This window comes from Oncorhynchus clarkii, chromosome 19, assembly GCF_045791955.1.
Source record: "Oncorhynchus clarkii lewisi isolate Uvic-CL-2024 chromosome 19, UVic_Ocla_1.0, whole genome shotgun sequence".
Classification (NCBI taxonomy): Eukaryota; Metazoa; Chordata; class Actinopteri; order Salmoniformes; family Salmonidae; genus Oncorhynchus; species Oncorhynchus clarkii.
In genome coordinates, this window is record NC_092165.1 from 56,798,568 (window position 1) to 56,820,620 (window position 22,053).

The window sequence follows — 22,053 nt, forward strand, 5'->3', positions numbered from 1 at the left end:
CTGAAAGGTGAATTAATCACTTAGTGTCTGTTGGAAAGCAGACTGAATCAGGTTTTCCTCTAGGATTTTGCTTGTGCTTTAGGTCCATTTCATGTATTGTTTATTCAGAAAAACTCCCCAGTCCTTAATGATTAAAAGCATACCCATAACGAGTGAGGAAGTTAGGTAAAGCTCCGCCTCATCTCAGCTCACTGGTCACAATAACAACACCCACCTAAAGCAGGCGCTCCAGCAGGTATATCTCAACGGTCATCCCCAAAGGCAACACCTACTTTGGCCGCCTTTCCTTCCAGTTCTCTGCCGCCAATGACTGGAACGAATTGCAAAAATTGCTGAAGCTGGAGAATTATATTTCCCTCACTAACTTTAAACATCAGCTACCTGAGCAGCTAACCCGATCACTGCAGCTGTACACAGCTCATCTGTAAATAGCCCATCTGTACACAGCTCATCTGTAAATAGTCCACCCAATCTACCTAACTCATTTCCATATTGTTTTTATTTACTTTTCTGCTCTTTTGCAAACCAATATTTCTAATTGCACATCATCATCTGTTCATCGATCACTCTAGTGTTAATTTGCTAAATTGTAATTACTTCGCTACTATGGCCTATTTATTGCCTTACCTCCTCACACCGTTTTCACACACTGTATATAGACTTTCTCTTTTTTCTATTGTGTTATTGACTGTACGCTTGTTTATTCCATGTGTAACTCTGTCGTTGTTTGTGTCGCACTACTTTGCTTTATCTTGGCCAGGTCGCAGTTGTAAATGAGAACTTGTTCTCAACTAGCCTACCTGGTTAAATAAAGGTGGAATTTTTTTTTAAATTAACAAAAAGTTAGACGCACAAATATCATCCACCCCCCCCCCAAAATGCTAACTTCACCTGTTATTGTAATGGTGAGAGGTTAGCATGTCTTGAGGGTATGATATTTGTGCGTCTAACTTTCTGTTAATTTACATTAATTTATTCATTCAGAATGATCAGCAATCACAATGATCAGCATCCACATTATTGTAGAAGTGTTTAGAAACATTATTTTTTACAATTAAAGTTAATCAAATGACAAAATACATAATTTACTATTAATTTCTATTGGGCACAAAATAATCTGAAACCCAAACAAAACAAACAGAAAATGCATCCAAAAAATGTATAGAATCACAACCTTGATGTAGTCATTGCATACAATGGGACAAAATACAAGTTTTGGACTACTTTAACACACATATACTGTAAGTGAATTTGTTCAAATACTTTTGGTCTCCTAAAATGTATGTAAAGTGCTGTAATTTCTAAACAGTTCACCCTCAAATTAAAGCTGACAGTCTGCACTTTAACCTCATAGTCATTGTATAATTTTAAATCCAAAGAGCTGGAGCACAGAGCCAAAACAACAACAAATGTGTCACTGTCCCAATACTTTTGGAGCCTCACTTTATATCAATAGAGATTTATTGATTTGCTCAGCAACCCCAGACAGCGGTGCATTAGCGGTTGGAATGTTGCTCGGGCAAGGAAAAGCTCGAATGGGATCCAATCAAATTATATTTTATTGGTCACATACACATGGTTAGCAGATGTTAATGCGAGTGTAGCGAAATGCTTGTGCTTCTAGTTACGACCGTACAGTAATATCTAACAAGTAATCTAACTAATTTCTTCAGCCTCCTGAGGTTGAAGAGGCGCTGTTGCGCCTTCTTCACCACGCTGTCTGTGTGGGTGGACCATTTCAGTTTGTCCGTGATGTGTACGCCGAGGAACTTAAAACTTTCCACCTTCTCCACTACTGTCCCGTCGATGTGGATTGGGGAGTGCGCCCTCTGCTGTTTCCTGAAGTCCACAATCATCTCCTTTGTTTTGTTGATGTTGAGTGTGAGGTTATTTTCCTGACACCACACTCCGAGGGTCCTCACCTCCTCCCTGTAGGCCATCTCGTCGTTGTCCGTAATCAAGCTGTAGTGTCGTGTGCAAACTTGATGATTGAGTTGGAGGCGTGCTTGGCCATGCAGTCATGGGTGAACAGGGAGTACAGGAGAGGGCTGAGAATGCACCCTTGTGGGGGCCCAGTGTTGAGCATCTGTGGGATGGAGAGGTCGTTTCCTACCCTCACCACATGGGGGCATCCCGTCAGAAAGTCCAGGACCTAGTTGCACAGGGCGGGGTCGAGACCCAGGGTCTCGAGTTTAATGACGAGTTTGGAGGGTACTATGGTGTTAAATGCTGAGCTGTACTCGATAAACAGTATTCTTACATAGGTATGCCACTTGCCCAGATGGGTTAGGGCAGTGTGCAGTGTGATTGCGTCGTCTGTGGACCTATTGGGGTGGTAAGCATATTAGAGTGGGTCTAGGGTGTCAGGTAGGGTGGAGGTGATATGATCCTTGACTAGTCTCTCAAAGCACTGGTAAAGATTCTGGTAAACTTGAATAACCCTAAGCTTTTTTTCCGTCTTGGGGGGCCTTCACGTGCCAAATACCCGATCACCAGAACCAAAGTGTAGTACCACGCTGCTCCCGTCAAGCTTGTCATATGTTTTTGATTTTAATGTTGTTGATGATTATATTCTTCTTTTTCACCTCTTTTCTTAAGTGTGTTGGGACTCACTTTAAATGCACCATATATATACACTGCTCAAAAAAAAAAGGGAACACTTAAACAACACAATGTAACTCCAAGTCAATCACACTTCTGTGAAATCAAACTGTCCACTTAGGAAGCAACAGTGGTTGACAATAAATTTCACATGCTGTTGTGCAAATGGAATAGACAGCCGGTGGAAATTATAGGCAATTAGCAAGACATCCCCAATAAAGGAGTGGTTCTGCAGGGGGTGACCACAGACCTCTTCTCAGTTCCTATGCTTCCTGTGATGTTTTGGTCACATTTGAATGCTGGCGGTGCTTTCACTCTAGGGGTAGCATGAGACGGAGTCTACAACCCACACAAGTGGCTCAGGTAGTGCAGCTCATCAATGCGAGCTGTGGCAAGGTTTTCTGTGTCTGTCAGCGTAGTGTCCAGAGCATGGAGGCGCTACCAGGAGACAGGCTAGTACATCAGGAGACGTGGAGGAGGCCATAGGAGGGCAACAACCCAGCAGCAGAACTGCTACCTCCGCCTTTGTGCAAGGATGAACAGGAGGAGCACTGCCAGAGCCCTGCAAAATGACCTCCAGCAGGCCACAAATGTGCATGTGTCTGCTCAAACGGTCAGAAACAGACTCCATGAGCGTGGTATGAGGGCCCGACGTCCACAGGTGGGGGTTGTGCTTACAGCCCAACACCGTGCAGGACGTTTGGCATTTGCCACTACACTTTCAAAGTTCCTGAAATAAAAATGTTGAAATATATTTAGATTTGTTTAACACTTTTTTGGTTACTACATGATTCCATATGTGTTATTTAATTTGTTTTTGTCTTCACTATTATTCTACAATGTAGAAAATAGTAAAAAATAAAGAAAAACCCTTGAATTAGTAGGTGGGTCCAAACTTTAGACTGGTTCTGTAGATGTACTTCTCAAACTTGACCTTAAAAATGTGCAGTAATTAATACTCTACTGAGAAAATAGATAAGCTGTAGCCTACAGTTCAAAACCACTCTCATTCGAAGTCCTTAGTAGTGATATAGGATGTAATATAGGATATATATGATATAGGATGTAATCCATCAATATAGGATGTAATATAGGATATATATGATATAGGATGTAATCCATCAATATAGGATGTAATATAGGATATATAGGATGTAATATATCAATATAGGATGTAAAAGAGGATATGATATAGGATGTAATATAGGATATATATGATATAGGATGTAATCCATCAATATAGGATGTAATATAGGATATATGATATAGGATGTAATCCATCAATATAGGATGTAATCCATCAATATAGGATGTAATATAGGATATATATGATATAGGATGTAATCCATCAAGCATGTGGATGCAGACTGATGTCAATACTGACATTTGTCACTCAAATCCAATCCAGAAAATGCAGAGCAATTATGAAATATCCTATTTGGCCTGGTGTGGCAAAGTGCAAGTGGGCGTGGTGGAAAATGTGTTTCTGTGAAACTACTTTTCCTGCTGATTGCTTGGCTCTTCCTGTGCCGGTGAAGCACTAGTTAGTGTATGGTTGGATCTGATATGATGTGTCCAAGAAATTAAATACTGCAGAAAAGATTTCATGATATAGGAGCTGTAGCTACAAAACCATGTCACTGTAAATATAACAGTTTTTAGTACACCAACTTTACCTAACAAACCTGAGATCCAGTATGACAAAATAGGTGCTGTGATTCTCACATAACACTTAGAAAACTGTTAAAGGGATAGTAAAGGCCCCAATGTCAAAATGACACATTGGTTTCCTTACCCAGAAAGGAGTCTAGGGACAAGGTATGACAGCAATCCATTCTTCGGTTTAGTTTCCCTGGCACCATTTCCACATGCTAACGTTTTGGTTATGGGGCCCTGAATAGGTTTATACTCCTTAAAAGAAGGCACCATTAATTGTATATGAATAAAAACATATGCAAAGGATCTAGGAACACACATCTAATTATGTTTCCTAATTTGTAGAGCTGGTCTAGAGCATAGAATAACAATGACAAGGTACATTAGTAGAGGAGTTTGCACTTTAAAATGACTGATATGTATATTTTTTCAAAATATAACAAATAAACCTTCCTTTCACTGTGACCTGGCAGTTAGGTGTTGGCTTTGGGTCCATAACCACTACATGGGCAGGCAGTTAGGCAGTTAGGTGTTGGCTTTGGGTCCATAACCACTACATGGTCAGGCAGTTAGGTGTTGGCTTTGAGTCCATAACCACTACATGGTCAGGCAGTTAGGCAGTTAGGTGTTGGCTTTGGGTCCATAACCACTACATGGTCAGGCAGTTAGGTGTTGGCTTTGAGTCCATAACCACTACATGGTCAGGCAGTTAGGTGTTGGCTTTGAGTCCATAACCACTACATGGTCAGGCAGTTAGGTGTTGGCTTTGAGTCCATAACCACTACATGGTCAGGCAGTTAGGTGTTGGCTTTGAGTCCATAACCACTACATGGTCAGGCAGTTAGGTGTTGGCTTTGGGTCCATAACCACTACATACATGGTCAGGCAGTTAGGTGTTGGCTTTGGGTCCATAACCACTACATGGTCAGGCAGTTAGGTGTTGGCTTTGGGTCCATAACCACTACATGGTCAGGCAGTTAGGTGTTGGCTTTGAGTCCATAACCACTACATGGTCAGGCAGTTAGGTGTTGGCTTTGGGTCCATAACCACTACATGGTCAGGCAGTTAGGTGTTGGCTTTGGGTCCATAACCACTACATGGTCAGGCAGTTAGGTGTTGGCTTTGAGTCCATAACCACTACATGATCAGGCAGTTAGGCAGTTAGGTGTTGGCTTTGGGTCCATAACCACTACATGGTCAGGCAGTTAGGTGTTGGCTTTGGGTCCATAACCACTACATGGTCAGGCAGTTAGGTGTTGGCTTTGAGTCCATAACAACTACACGGTCAGGCAGTTAGGTGGTTCATTGCTATTATGCGGTACCTTTTCTGTCCCCAGGAAATCTAACTTATTAGTGTAAAATGGGGATTCCAAAAATATTTAAATATAAAGTCAGTAAAAATAAGTGTTCTTTGCCTTAAAAACAAACATTTGGATCTTGAAAGAGGAATTTTACGCATTTTTTACACTTTCTTTCAGTGGATGTAGGCGTTTTTGCCATGTCCCCAGGCGTTATTAATCAACTTCCTAGTTAAATTCGCTCTCATCAATAACGTTTTTGCCATGTCCCCAGGTGTTAATCATCATTGTAGTTAAATTCTCTCTCATTAATAACGTTTTTTTTTCTCATGATTTGTATTTATTTTATTTAAGATGTGTCCCTTTCCGTCCTGTTAGCTGGTTGTAAATCGCCATTTAAGAAAACAACCTCTTCCGACAAGGACACAGGAAGTGTCAGAATTTCAGTTTGATCAATGTTCCATGTTGTTAGTTTATATGTCCTATACGTAACCTACAACCCGGCTAAATTATATATTTTTTTTTTACCAAATACAAAAATATGTTTGATGGAGAAGTTAAAATCCTGTTCAAGTGTTCAAAATTATGCTAGCTCAATCTTGCTTGCTCACAGAGCTATGGACAATTTAGGCTCAAAATATCCACCCTGTTAGGATTATGCACCTAACAGGTTGGAAAATGCACCTAAAAAACAAGTGGCTGAGCTTGATCAATTTGTTTTTCTAAAAGTTAAAACGTCATTCTTATGATAGAATACATTTACAAAAGTTAGGTCCAAAACGCACCACAAGGCAGAAATGACCCTGAGAAATTAAAAAATGACACTACGTTGTAGTTTATGCCTGAAGCAAAAAACAATTCATTCAGTCAGACCCCAAAATAGATTATTTGGGGCCCTCTTGTGGTCAATGATGCTACCTACAATGAGTTCTTAGAGGTCAATTTCAGTAGCAAGCTCAGCTCGAAAGGGAGACTGTGTAATTGGGTTAATCATTACATTTGTATTACGGACAGTATATGCAAATTGACTTAAACATCTTTAATTTAAGAAAATCATGGTCAGTTGTATAAAGGTAGTCACAGGAAAGGTGCTGTCCGCACACTAACTTATTTTGCAGACTGTATAATACACTGTACAGAACATTAAGAACACCTTCCTAACAATGAGGTGCAGGTTTGTAGACATTTTTCCCAATTTATTAAAAACAGAAACACCTTATTTACATAAGTATTCAGACCCTTTGCTATGAGACTCAAAATTGAACTCAGGTGCATCCATCCTGTTTCATTGATCATCCTTGAGATGTTTCAACAACTTGATTGGAGTCCACCTATGATAAATTCAAATGATTAGACATGATTTGGAAAGGCACTCACCTGTCTATATAAGGTCCCACAGTTGACAGTGCATGTCAGAGTGAAAAGCAAGCCATGAGGTCAAAGGAATTGACCTTAGAGCTCTAAGATCGGATTGTGTCGAGGCACAGATCTGGGGAGGGTATCAAAACATTTCTGCAGCATTGAAGGTCCCCAAGAACACAGTGGCCTCCTTCATTCTTAAATGGAAGAAGCTTGGAACCACCACAACTCTTCCTAGAGCTGGCCGCCCAGCCAAACTGAGCAATCGGGGGAGAAGGGCCTTAGTCAGGGAGGTGACCAAGAACCCAATGGTAATTCTGACAGACCTCCAGAGTCCCTCTGTGGAGATGGGAGAACCTTCCAGAAGGACAACCATTTCTACAGCACTCCACCAATCAGGCATTTATGGTAAGAGTGGCCAGACAGATGCCACACCTCAGTAAAAGGAACATGACAGCCCGCTCGGGGGTTTGCCAAAAGGCACCTAAAAGGACTCTGACCATGAGAAACAAGATTCTCTGGTCTGATTAAACCAAGATTGGAGGAAACATAGCACCATCCCTAAGGTGTCTGGAGGAAACCTGGCACCATCCCTAAGGTGAAGCATGGTGGTGGCAGCATCATGCTTTGTGGATGTTTTTCAGCAACAGGGACTGAGAGACTAGTCCGGATTGAGGGAAAGATGAACGGAGCAAAGTAGAGAGCTCCTTGATGAAAACCTGCTCCAGAGCGCTCAGGACCTCGGAAGGTGAATCTTCGCCCCAGTCTAACAGGACAATGACTTGCACACACACAAGACAACACAGGCTTTGGGACAAGTTTCCGAATGTTCTTGAGTGGCCCAGCCAGAGGCCGGACTTGATTGAACATCTCTGGAGACCTGAAAACAGCTGTGCAGCGACGTTTCTCATCAAACCTGAGCGCTTGAGAGGATCTGCAGAGAATAATGGGAGAAACTCTCCAAACAAAAAAGATGCTTCAACAAAGTACTGGTCTGAATTTTGTAAATGGTCTGAATTTTTACCTAAATGGTTTTATTTTATACATTTGCAAAAATTTCTAACCGTTTTTGCTTTGTCATTATGGGGTAGTGTGTGTAGATTGAGGGATACATTTTTTTTTAAAGTAACAATGTGGTAAAAGTCCACACAGGTGTGATTCCTGAGTTAAATTAAGCAATTAACATCCCATCATGCTTAGGGTCAGGTATAAAATTGCCCAGTTGCCGATTTATTTTGGCTACCATGGCTAGAAGAGATATGATAATTTTGAGACCCCTCTAAGTCACAAGGGTTTTAAAGGGTGTGTGTGTGTGTGTGTGTCAGGCACCAGATCTCAACCCAATTGAACACTTATGGGAGATTCAGGAGGAGCACCTGAGACTGTTTTCCATCACCATCAACATAACACCAAATACGGAATTTCTCATGAAAGAATTGTCGCATCCCTCCAATAGAGTTCCAGACACTTGTAGAATCTATGCCAAGGCACATTGAAACTGTTCTGGCTCAAAACCCTATTATGACACGGTTGGCATTTCCTTTATTTTGGCAGTTAGCTGTACATGACTTCTACACAGAGTGTAAAAAACATTTAGAACATCTGCCCTTTCCATGACAGACTGACCAAGTGAATCCAGGTGAAAGCTGTGTCACTTGTTAAATCCCACTTCAAAAATCTGTGTAGATGAAGGGGACAACACTGGATAAACAATTAAGCCTAGAGACAAATCGAGACATGGATTGATTACCTCCCATCTATCTTCAGAGTTCCTTCTGTTAGGTGACCTAAACTGGGATATGCTTAACACCTCAGCAGTCCTACAATGTAAGCTAGATGCCCCCAATCTCACACAAATTAAAGGAAACCACCAGGTACAACCCTATATCCGTAAACATGGGCACCCTCATAGATATTATCCTGACCAACTTGCCCTCCAAATACACCTCTGCTGTTTTCAATCAGGATCTCAGCGATCATTGCCTGCATCCGCTATGGGTCTGCGTTCAAAACGACCACCCCTCATCACTGACAAACACTTCTGCGAGCAGGCCTTTCTATTCGACCTGGCCCGGGAACCCTGGAAGGATATTGACCTCATCCCGTCAGTCGAGGATGCCTGGTCGTTCTTTAAAAGTAATTTCCTCACCATCTTAAATAAGCATGCCCCTTTCAAAAATGTAGAACTAAGAACAGATATAGCCCTTGGTTCAATCCAGACCTGACTGCCTTTGACCAGCACAAAAACATCCTGTGGCGGACTGCATTAACATCGAATAGCCCCTGCGATATGCAACTGTTCAGGGAAGTCAGGAACTAATACACATGTCAGTCAGGAAAGCAAAGCCTAGTTTTTTCAAACAGAAATTTGCATCCTGTAGCTCTAACTCAGAAGGTTTTTGGACACTAAAGTCCATGGAGAACAAGAGCACCTCCTTCCAGCTGCCCACTGCACTGAGGCTAGGCAACACGGTCACCACCGGTAAATCCATGATAATCAAAAACTTTAAAAAGCATCTCTACGGCTGGCCATACTTTCCTCCTGGCTACCCCAACCCCGCTCCGCACCCCTCGCAGCTACTTGCCCGAGCCTCCCTAGCTTCTCCTTCACCCAAATCCAGATCGCAGATGTTCTGAAAGAGCGGCAAAACCTGGACCCGTACAAATCCGCTGGACTAGACAATCTGGACCCTCTCTTTCTAAAATGATCCGCCGCCATTGGTGCAACACCTATTACCAATCTGTTCAACCTCTCATTTCATCCAAGATCCCTAATGATTGGAAAGCTGCCGCGGTCATCCCCCTCTTCAAAGGGAGTGACCCAAACTGTTATAGACCTATATCCATCCTGCCCTGCCTTTCTAAAGTCTTTGAAAGCCAAGTTAAACAGATAACTGACCATTTTGATTCCCACCGTACCTTCTCCGCTGTGCAATCCGGTTTCCGAGCTAATCACAAGGGTAACCCCGCCAAGCTCAAGGTACTAAACGATATTATAACCGATCGATAAAAGACAGTACTGTGCAGCAGTCTTCATCGACCTGGCCAAGGCTCGACTCTGTCAATCACCGTATTCTTATTGGCAGACTCAATAGCCTTGGAATCTCAAATGACTGCCTCGCCTGGTTCACCAACTACTTCGCAGCTCGAGTTCAGTGTGTAAAATCAGAGGGCCTGTTGTCCGGACCTAGTCTTTATGGGGGTGCCACAGGGTTCAATTCTTGGGCCGACTCTTTTCTCTGTATATATCAACGATGTTGAGGTTGCTGCGGGTGATTCCCTGACCCACCTCTTCGCAGGCGACACCATTCTGTATACATCTGGCCCTTCTTTGGACAGTGTGTTAACCTCCAAACGAGCTTCAATGCCATACAACACTCCTTCCGTGGCCTCCAACTGCTCTCAAACGATAGCAAAACCAAATGCATGCTTTTCAACCGTTCGCTGCCCACACACACCCGCCCAGCTAGCATCACTACTCTGGACGGTTCTGACCTAGAATACGTGGACAACTGTCTGGCTAGACTAAACTCTCCTTCCAGACTCATATCAAACATCTCCAATCCAAAATTAAATCTAGAATCGTTCCTATTTCGCAACAAACCTCCTTCACTCACGCCGCCAAACTTACCCGAGTAAAACGGACTATCCTATCAATCCTAGACTTGGGCGATGTCATCTACAAAATAGCTTCCAATACTCTACTCAGCAAATTGGATGCAGTCTATCACAGTGCCATCCGTTTTGTTACCAAAGAGCCTTATATCAACAACCACTGCGGCCTGCATGCTCTAGTCGGCTGGCCCTCGCTACATATCAGTCGCCAGACCCACTGGCTCCAGGTCATCAACAAACAAGTCTATGCTAGGTAAAGCTATATAGGTATATATCACTGGTCATCCCCAAAGCCAACACCACCTTTGGCCGCCTTTCCTTCCAGTTCTCTGCTGCCAATGACTGGAACGAAGTGCCTAAATAAATAAATGTATTAAAAAATAAAAAGCTGAAGACTTACATTTCCCTCTAACTTTAAACACCAGCTATCTGAGCAGCTAACCGATCGCTGCAGCTGTACATAGTCTATCTACCTACCTCATCCCCATAGTTTTTTTTTGTTTTTTTACTTTGCTGCTCTTTTGCACACCAATACCACTAATTACACACCACCTGCTCATCTAACACTCCAGTGTTAATCTGCTAAATTGTAATTACTGTGCTACTATGGCCTATTTATTACCTTACCTCCTCACGCCATTTGCACACACTGTATATAGACATTCTTTTTTTTCTATTGTGTTACTGACTGTACGCTTGTTTATTCCATGTGTAACTCTGTTGTTTGTGTCGCACGGCTTTGCTTTATCTTGGCCAGGTCGCAGTTGTAAATGAGAACTTGTTCTCAACTAGCTTACCTGGTTAAATTAAATACAAGGTGAAATAAAATAAACATTTTTAAAAAACTGTGCCATTCAGAGGGTGAATGGGCAAGATTTAAATGTTTTAACGGGGTATGCTAGTAGGTGCCAGGCGCATCGGTTTGTATCAAGAACGGCAACACTGCTGGCAGTGTGTGTCAAGAATGGTCCACTACCCAAAAGGGGTGTATATACAGTAAGTGATGAGGAAGAAATCATTTTTAGCCGTATCCATTTTCCCTCAGATCAAATCATATACACTTAACTGTCAATATGTATAATAACGGACTGTGTTTTGAGACTTCTGTGAAGTAAAATGCCTCCAGAATTGATGTATGGTTGAAAATCTAAAATTCAAATATTCTCTTTATTCATTCTATTACAGATGAACACCACTTGAGATTGTGATAAAAGCACACAAAAGGCTACGGACTGAAATCTGGTCACAGATAATTGGAAGAGGGAATTAAAGAAAATATTAGACGTGTTATTTCTAAAAATGCAGAAAGTTACAGGGGAGAGAGAGAAGTTGTGTGCCACATTGACTTCTTTGTCATTGCTATCGATGTTTTATTCTGTACAGAGGACAATTTTATACAAAATTAATCTAGATATAACACTACATAAAACAAAGTAAATCATATGTACAATATTAAATGAAGCCACGTAGTACAGATCACAGACAAAAGGACACTTGTCAAGTTATTATATTCTGGAAAGTACATGTTCTAACTAAAAACCTGCAGAGGCCAAGCAAAGAATTTCGGAAAACATTTTTTGTCTAACTTGCCATACGAGTAATTGATGTGTCTTAAAAAAAAACAGTTTGAACACAAATAAAAAGCAAACTGATCAAACATCTTTCCAAATGATACTGTTATATAAAAGTGAAGATTTGGGCGGGGCGGGGGGGGGGGTCAAATTGTTTTGGTGAGTGCCATTCGTCCAGGACAAAAGATACATGGTAGTTAAATGAACACCTTTTTGCATTTAAGTATTAATAATGCAGTTACCAAGCCAAGCCTGGATGTCAGTCTTTCAACATTGGCCTTTTCCATTGGCAGCTACAATGCAAAAACGAGCATCCAGGCTACCAGTTGCCAGAGACTAGAAACAGAAAAGACAATACAGATTGGATACACATACTAGATTTGCAAGTTCAAACAATGGTACCAGAGAAAGACTAACATTTACAATGGGGCCCCAATCAAATTAAAATTGTATTCGTCACATGCTTCGTAAACAACAGGCGTGGACTAACACTGAAATGCTTACTTATGGGTCCTCTCCTTGTCCAGTCCAGGAAATGGACAGCTTCCTGAACTGGAGAAAGCAGAACAGACTGTACATATAGACTCAACGGGACACTGAAGAGCGCTTCATTGAAGATACACAAACATGTCACATCTTTCAAGTTTCAGGAAGTGCTTTTTCAATGGACTTATTCTTGACGGTTACAGATATCATCCAAAGAGGTATTCAGGTTTGAAATCACCTCTTCCTATGCTCATTCAACGGTCACGTGAAATGGTTGTCATCCAAACAGTGTTGCTGTTCTCATCGTGTAACATTCCGCCATTCGATAAACGGCTCTCTGATCCCCATTTGTTCAGTACTTCACAACAAGACAAGTAACAGTCCTTTCAGCTCCACAGCAAAGCACCTCTGGGTAGAAGGGCACTGGTAAAAACCAACACAGGGAAACATGAGAACACTGTGGTGGGGGGGGGGGGGCTTCAGGGCATGTGATACCATGGGTACCTCTGGAACATGCTTGACTAGCAAGCAGCGCCAGGGCTTCTGAAAAGCCTGCATCGGAGGACAATATGTGCTTTTGAGAAGGACTTCATTACAGTCGGGCTGTGCAGAATCACAGTTCTACAACATCACCCTACATCCCAAATAACGTATTATGTGATCGAGATGAGTAATTCTGCACCTCGCCTTCCTCAAACTGACACCCCCAGGTAAAGTGTCATAATGTAATTTCAGTTGGAACGTTTGTGGAATGTTTCTGCATAACGTAGCATTACAGTGTGTGTGGCTACAGGTGTCTTGATGGGCTCTGTGTCAAACCAAACACTTCCTAGCTGGCCATTGAGAGTTAAATGAAGCTTCCCAATAACAGTAAGAACTGGGGACATGCATTAAGGAGACTGACATGTCTAAGAAGGGCTTTTGAATATGACAAACTGGGTGCAGACTAACAACCACCCAATGTGTTTCTCCGTATGAAATAAGTACCATTGTTTGAACTGTCAATATTTCATTGTGATCTGGCTCACATATTGCCAATGGACTTCAACAGAAGGGAAATCAATCCAACGAAAGAATGTGCATGGCACAAAGTGTAGGGTGTAAAGAGTCCAGTGTCCACAGAGAACCTCCCGTCCTCCCTCCATCCTAGTCACAAAGTGACTTCATCAGAACAGATGGATCAGTCACTTCAGAAAGTCCTGTTGCTCTTCAGCTTATTTAAAAAAAAAAAAAACATTTGAATCATCTGAGGCTCCAAAAAACGAAGGCAAACGACGCAGGCTGTCTACCTAGATAGTCATCCTGGTTTCTCTCACACAGAAAAACACAGACACAGAAAGAACAAAATGTCTTGGCACTGGCAAATGTCCCTGGGATTACAAAAAAGAAAAAAAAGAAACTAGAGAAGAAACAAAACTTCCGAAAAGTTGATCCAACAGTCACCCCCCACCATCCAACAATGGCTGTTCTTAGTTTTGTTTCCCCTTAACAGAAACTGACATGAGAGGAAACGAGAGGAGCCTCCCCCATTTTGTTTCTGCTCTCTACCAACTGCGCTCAATGGGGGAACATAGGAGCTTGTCATGTTGCTAGTGGAACGGAACTTCCCCCATTTTCATTTGTACAGTAAGAGCCTGGAGGGATGAGCCGATACTGTTATGCACGATTAAGCAAAAAAAAGTTGACGGCAAGACTAAAAAGGAAAGTTGCGGCCCCACCCCTCCCAAAAAGAAACACCTGAGAAAGCAGAAATCCAGGGGGGGGGGGGGGGGTGTTGTGTACTGGCGATGATGAGGAAACTGGGCCAGTAATCTGAATGTGCTGTGTGGATGAGGGTGGAGAGAAGAGGGGACTGGACACTAGAGGAAAGAGAGAATATGGGACTGGAAACTAGAGAGAGAGGGGCAGACCTAGAGCCCATCGCGGGTAGTGATCATGACGTCGGCTCGGCGACGGGTCTCCAAGGCTTTTGCGGTGTAGATGTCCTGAGGGAGATCAGACTTACGCCGCATCATAGGCCGGTCTTTCCTCTGGTCTCTCGTTCGTAACTGCAACCGGGGAAGAGGAGAGTGTTAGAGTTCGGTCCAATGGAATTAAAATGCTTTGCTTGTAACTACAGTATCCTCCGGGGTATGGTCTACTACGTTTTTGCCACAAGTACCACTCTATTTTTCACATTACAAAGTCATGTTTAGAGACAATCACCAACTGACAGAAAACCGCTCACCATGCGTCATGCTAATGAACTAAGGCAGCCATGCACCAAACAGGACGGTGAGAAAAGAGTTGGTAAAATGTTAGCTACCAGGACTACCCTCATGGCATTTAACAGAAAGAAAAAGAAAGACAGAAGGGAAGGAAGGAAGGAAAGAAAGGTGAGAGTCAAAGAGAGAACAGACAACAAAAGTAGTTGATTCCAGTGTTCAGTCCATGGTCTGATGAGTCATCCCTCCTCTATAGGAGAAACAGTTGAGTCATCCCTCCTCTTATAGGAGAAACAGTTGAGTCATCCCTCCTCTATAGGAGAAACAGTTGATGAGTCATCCCTCCTCTATAGGCGAAACAGTTGATGAGTCATCCCTCCTCTATAGGCGAAACAGTTGATGAGTCATCCCTCCTCTATAGGCGAAACAGTTGATGAGTCATCCCTCCTCTATAGGCGAAACAGTTGATGAGTCATCCCTCCTCTATAGGAGAAACAGTTGATGAGTCATCCCTCTATAGGAGAAACAGATGAGTCATGCCTCCTCTATAGGAGAAACAGATGAGTCATCCCTCCTCTATAGGAGAAACAGTTGAGTCATCCCTCCTCTATAGGAGAAACAGTTGATGAGTCATCCCTCCTCTACAGGAGAAACAGTTGATGAGTCATCCCTCCTCTATAGGAGAAACAGTTGATGAGTCATCCCTCCTCTTATAGGAGAAACAGTTGATGAGTCATCCCTCCTCTATAGGAGAAACAGTTGAGTCATCCCTCCTCTATAGGAGAAACAGTTGATGAGTCATCCCTCCTCTATAGGCGAAACAGTTGATGAGTCATCCCTCCTCTATAGGCGAAACAGTTGATGAGTCATCCCTCCTCTATAGGCGAAACAGTTGATGAGTCATCCCTCCTCTACAGGAGAAACAGTTGATGAGTCATCCCTCCTCTACAGGAGAAACAGTTGATGAGTCATCCCTCCTCTACAGGAGAAACAGTTGATGAGTCATCCCTCCTCTATAGGAGAAACAGTCCAGGACACATTTTGAAAAGAGTGATCAGGGCCCAATGTCATAACATGTCTCTCAGAGTAGATCATAATGATTAAGATGACAGGTGCAGGGGAGGACCTGATCCAAGATCAGCACTGACGGACAGACCGAAGACGGACAGTTACCTGAGCGACTTCTTCCGTTAGTCTTTTTTAACCTGTGAACTTCTTCATAGGTTAATGGACCATCAGACGCCATTGCTACTGGACCGTTGAGGCCAGTGGAATCAACACGGATAAGAGACTAATGTTAACAGGAAACGAACACACAAAAAGAAAAACATGGGAGAAAGAGACTTAAGTCGCATGCAAAGACGAATGATTCAGAGAGAGAGTTTAGATAAACAGAAAAGTTTTGAAATTGGATGCTGGAGTCATGGCTTCTATTAGTGATCTGGTGAGAGTAGAAAATGATGCGGTGCAGACAGACTAATTCAACTGATCGTTAGTAAGGTCATCAAGAGTAGATTTTTACCTTATACTAGGACTGTTCAACATCCACCCTAGAAGACTACCTATAATAAAACAAGACATTGGGAATGCAGTTCACAGTAGGTACGTCCACCTTAGTTTGTATTTACTGAGACCAGAAATGAAGCCATATAAAATAGGAATGCAGTTTAGGAAGACCATTCAGTCAACTGGCATTTCACTTGACTTAGTACAGGGTTGGCTACGGAGATCGTATGCCAATATATCATTCAGCAACCAACCAATCTCCTGATCAACCTCCTGATCTTAACCAGGAAAGGGTGATGCAGAGCATGTGGTAGAAAAGACTGGTCATGCTCTGCACAGCAAACAGTCCTCAGAGCGAAGACGGAGAGGAAACTACTTCAGCTCTTTAGATGCCACGCATGCACACACTGCTGTGTGTCCCTCACACACACACACTCACCTGTGGGTTGGATTTGGCAAGGTTCTCAATCTTGATCCAAGCCTCTTCCCGGTCTTTTGACTTGGCCTTCTCTCTATAGGAGGAAACAAACATCTACAATCATAACCTCAGCCCCCCCTACAGTAACTACAATGTATATATGATCATTCAGATTTGCATATGTAATAATCATTACAATACTGTCTAAACTTTGAGGCATGCTAATCTGGAATAAAATATATTATCATAATCAATTTACCATTACAATATATAGTCAAGATTTGATACATGCTAATCTGAATGAGAATATTTACTGAACAGGTTCCACATTTGAAATGTAATATTATCATTCACATGAGTATATCATATTCTATTCTTAACTACAATCTGTAGTCGAGATTTGAGACATACAATATTCTCATTTCGGATTAGCAAATGACATACTTGTTTTTCTCTGCTCTGAACTGCTGTGTGCAGTCATCAAACAACTTCTGGTTCATCTCCATGAAGAGTTTGAGAGCGTTGTAGATGAGGCCATGGATGGTCCTGCACAGAGAGACAGACACACGGGCAAAGACAGCAGCGAGAGTCAGTCTGCCCGTCATGTCTATAAGGGTAGCCCTGTCCTCCAGCCCAAACCAAAAATTAGATTCCAGTGAATGACTAAAGTAAGTCTGAACCACTGTTGAGCTCCCTGCAGTCGACACTAGCACTTTCAGAGCAGCTTAATATTAAAAGAAGTCACGTTCCAAGTACAGTTTGGTAAGGTGTTGAACTTTCTAATCATACATTGTTTTTGTTGTTTGTTAATTAAATATGCCTCCAAGGAACAGAATGTGTTTTATTGGTCATCTGTTTGATATAACCTGCCTGTAATGCCAGATGGCTGTGTACTTTTGCCACTGGTTATTTTGCGCCAGGCAAGCTCACAAAAAAAAAAGCCAGGCAAGCTCACAAAAAAAAAGCCAGGCAAGCTCACAAAAAAAAAGCCAGGCAAGCTCACAAAAAAAAAGCCGGGCAAGCTCAATCAAGAGCAGCTAAAAAGTTTATAGTATTTAAACCCAGGTCTTGCTAACACTACATGTTCTGAGATCTTGGCGTGAGTGGCCTATGAGGGCAGATCAAGGTCACTGTTATTAGGTGTCACAGCGGAAAATGAAAAATGTCTTCCTGGACCAGGTAATCCCTCCATATCTTAGTTTGTGGTCTTTCTTTTGGTGCCTAATGAACACGGCTCTTTTTTGAGGAGGGGCTACTTACTTGTTCCAGTGGGTCTTGGAGTTGCGGTAGAGCGCCGGGAACATGATGGGCAGGATCTTGGCTGCGTTGTCGCTGATCAGACTCATGATGTACTCGTTGTTCCAGTAGTACAGAGCTCTCTCTGCTACCTGCACAATGACCCAAAGCACACAGCACCATCGATGAGGACAGCTCACTCATAATGGTGATGGCAGGAGGCGCAATATATACAGTCGTGGCCAAAAGTTTTGAGAATGACACATTCATTTCAACAAAGTTTGCTGCTCCAGTGTCTTTAGATATTTTTGTCAGATGTTACTATGGAATACTGAAGTATAATTACAAGCATTTCATAAGTGTCAAATGCTTTTATTGACAATTACATGAAGTTGATGCAAAGAGTCAATATTAGCAGTGTCAACACTTATTTTTCAAGACCTCTGCAATCCGCCCTGGCATGCTGTCAATTAACTTCTGGGCCACATGCTGACTGATGGCAGCCCATTCTTGCATAATCAATGCTTGGAGTTTGTCAGAATTTGTGGGTTTTTGTTTGTACACCTGCCTCTTGAGGATTGAACACAAGTTCTCAATGGGATTAAGGTCTGGGGGGTTTCCTGGCCATGGACCCAAAATATCGATGTTTTGTTCCCCGAGCTACTTAGTTATCACTTTTGCCTTATGACAAGGTGCTCCATCATGCTGGAAAAGGCATTGTTCGTCACCAAACTGTTCCTGGACGGTTGGGAGATGTTGCTCTCGAAGGATGTGTTGGTACCATTCTTTATTCATGACTGTGTTCTTAGGCAAAATTGTGAGTGAGCCCACTCCCTTGGCTGAGAAGCCTACACATGAATGGTCTCAGGATGCTTTACTGTTGGCATGACACAGGACTGATGGTAGCGCTCACCTTGTCTTCTCCGGACAAGCTTTTTTCCGGATGCCCCAAACAATCGGAAAGGGGATTCAGAAAAAATTACTTTATCCCAGTCCTCAGCAGTCCAATCCCTGTACCTTTTGCAGAATATCAGTCTGTCCCTGATGTTTTTCCAGGAAAGAAGTGGCTTCTTTGCTGCCCTTCTTGACACCAGGCCATCCTCAAAGTCTTCGCCTCACTGTGCATGCAGATGCACTCACACCTGCCTGCTGCCATTCCTGAGCAAGCTCTGTACTGGTGGTGCCCTGATCCTGCAGCTGAATCAACTTTAGGAGACGGTTCTGGCTCTTGCTGGACTTTCTTGGGTGCCCTGAAGCCTTCTTCACAACAATTTAACCGTTCTCCTTGAATTTCTTGATGATCTGATAAATGGTTGATTTAGGTGCAATCTTACTGGCAGCAATATCCTTGCCTGTGAAGCCCTTTTTGTGCAAAGCAATGATGACGGCACGTGTTTCCTTGCAGGTAACCATGGTCGACAGAGGAAGCACAATGATTCCAAGCACCACCCTCCTTTTGAAGCTTCAAGTCTGTTATTTGAATTCAATCAGCATGACAGAGTGATCTCCAGCCTTGTCCTCGTCAACACTCACACCTGTGTTAACGAGAGAATCACTGACATGATGTAAGTTGGTCCTTTTGTGGCAGTTCTGAAATGCAGTGGAAATGTTCTTGGGGGATTCAGTTCATTTGCATGGCAAAGAGGGACTTTTGCAATGAATTGTTATTCATCTGATCAATCTTCATAACATTCTGGAGTATATGCAAATTGCCATCATACAGACTGAGGCAGCAGACTTAGTGAAAATTAAAATTTGTGTCATTTAAAACTTTTGGCCACGACTGTTGAGAGATAGAGAAGCACACTTGATTGGTGAAACATCCTTCCATTAAGCCTAAAAATAACTGTACCAACATATCTCTAGAACCCCTCATGTTGGTTTCCACTACAAGGTCGAACCAGGCGGTACGTTCATTACATCGTGGATCTTGTTCTGTTTCAATGGACTGCTTAGTTCTAGGAACCAACTAGAAACATTTCACTACTCAAATTCACTTTCCCACATAACCGTAATGACTAAAAGTTAAAAGGACACCAATAACAGGGTTCCCATGGCATGGGGTCAGTCACCTGGAAGTGTGGGCTGGACACACACTTGGCCAGCTGCCTGAACAGTGGCTCCATGACCTTGACGAACTCGGATGGCTCGATGACGTCTAGAATCTCCTCCAGCTCGTTAAGGAACATCACCTCTTTGGGGGAGTGAGTCTTGGGCCAGTATTTCAGAAGGGCCATGACCACCTGGGAGACGCATTGAGCAGGGAGTGGAGTGGATATTGACCAACAGATCAGTGAGTAACATATACAAAAACGTTCATGAATAAGCAAAAACATTACTTTAACTTTAAATTAAACTTTTTATAAAATAGTTTATGTTAACACGCAAAGAGCATTTACACACATTACTGTTCATTAAAGTCTAAATAAATTATTTGTCACATGCGCCGAATACAACAAGTGCAGTCCTTACCGTGAAATGCTTACTTACAAGCCCTTAAAACAGTTAAGAAAATATTTACTAAATAGACTAAAGTTTTTTTTAAAGTAACAATAAAAGCTCTCGAGTGGTGCAGCAGTCTAAGGCACTGCATCTTAGTGCAAGAGACAAAACTACAGTCCCTGGTTCGAATCCAGCCTGTATCACATCTGACCATGATTGGGAGTCTCATAGGGCAGTGCACAATTGGCCCGGGGGCATCCGGGTTTGGCTTGGGTATGCCGTCATTGTAAATATGAATTTGTTCTCAACTGACTAGCCTAGTTAAATAAACAATTTAAATAACAAGGCTATATACAGGGGTTATCGGTACCAAGTCAATGTACGGGGATACAGGTTAGTCGAGGTCATTTGTACATGTACAGCACCAGTCAAAACGTCTGGACACACCTACTTATTCTAGGGGTTCTCTTTACTTTTGGACACACCTACTTATTCTAGGGGTTCTCTTTACTTTTGGACACACCTACTTATTCTAGGGGTTCTCTTTACTTTTGGACACACCTACTTATTCTAGGGTTTTTCTTTAATTTCACTATTTCATACATTGTAGAATAATAGTTAAGACAAACTATGAAATAACACATATGGAATCACGTAGTAACCACAAAAAAAAGTTAAACAAATCAAAAATATATTTGAGATTCTTCAAAGAGGCCACCCTTTGCCTTGACAGCTTTGCACACTCTTGGCATTCTCTCTACCAGCTTTACCTGGAATGCTTTTCCAACAGTCTTAAAGGAGTTCCCACATATGTTGAGCACTTGTTGGCTGCTTTTCCTTCACTCTGCAGTCCAACTCATCCCAAACCATCTCAATTGGGTTGAGGTCAGGTGATTTGGCATGACACATACCCGTATGGCTCACAAAATCATTTTAGACCCAAGCCACCTGGACTTTGAATTACTCCCCTCTGGGCGCAGGTATAGGGCACCCCTCAGCAGGAAAAACAGAACGAGACAATAATTTGTGCCAGGTGTGATATCCCTCCTAAATAGCTCAGGCGAATGTTCCCATTGACCCCGTAAGGCCAGCAGGCTAGTCTTTTCATCTTAAAAAAAAAAAAAAACTATTCTTATTTCTTACTATTATTATTTTTATTGGTGCGTAACTGTTATGAAAGTTGTATTGTCAATCTTGTTTTGTATTTCAACGCCATTTTAAATGTGTAGTCAGTAAGTAAGTAAATAGCGCCTGAATACCAACCCTACCTTGTCACAACACAACTGTATGGCTCAAACGCATTAAGAAGGAAAGAAATTCCACAAATTCACTTTTAACAAGGCACACCTGTTAATTGAAATGCATTCCAGGTGACTACCTCATGAAGCTGGTTAAGAGTGTGCAAAACTGTCAAGGTAAACTTTGAAGAATCTCAAATATACTTTGATTTGTTTAACACATTTTTGGTTACGACATGATTCCATGTGTGTTATTTCATATTTTTAATGTCTACACTATTATTCTATAATGTAGAAAATAGTAAAAAATAAATACAAGGAAAACCCTTGAATGAGTAGTTGTGTCCAAACTTTTGACTGGTACTGTAGGTAGGGGTAAAATTGCCTATGCCTCGATAAACAGCAAGTAAGAGCAGTAAAAAC

At 42.2% G+C, this 22,053-nt stretch overlaps 1 protein-coding gene across 5 annotated transcripts in view; it reads right to left on the minus strand.

Annotated features, from left to right (window-relative positions):
• Positions 1–11,677: 11,677 nt before the first annotated feature.
• LOC139375413 (protein phosphatase 2, regulatory subunit B', gamma a) overlaps positions 11,678–22,053 on the minus strand; it is a 51,499-nt gene continuing 41,123 nt past the window's right edge. For 2 of the 5 annotated variants that reach the window (XM_071117173.1, XM_071117176.1), the window contains 6 exons: positions 20,023–20,193; positions 17,975–18,102; positions 17,159–17,260; positions 16,736–16,808; positions 16,313–16,352; positions 11,678–14,634 (listed from right to left, as the gene is read on the minus strand). In XM_071117173.1, coding sequence (XP_070973274.1) covers positions 16,341–16,352; positions 16,736–16,808; positions 17,159–17,260; positions 17,975–18,102; positions 20,023–20,193 — 486 coding nt within the window. In that variant the 3' untranslated portion in view covers positions 11,678–14,634; positions 16,313–16,340. Of the gene's footprint in view, positions 14,635–15,953; positions 16,082–16,312; positions 16,353–16,735; positions 16,809–17,158; positions 17,261–17,974; positions 18,103–20,022; positions 20,194–22,053 lie in introns of all 5 variants that reach the window. The other 3 variants (XM_071117172.1, XM_071117174.1, XM_071117177.1) reach the window with 2 other exon arrangements.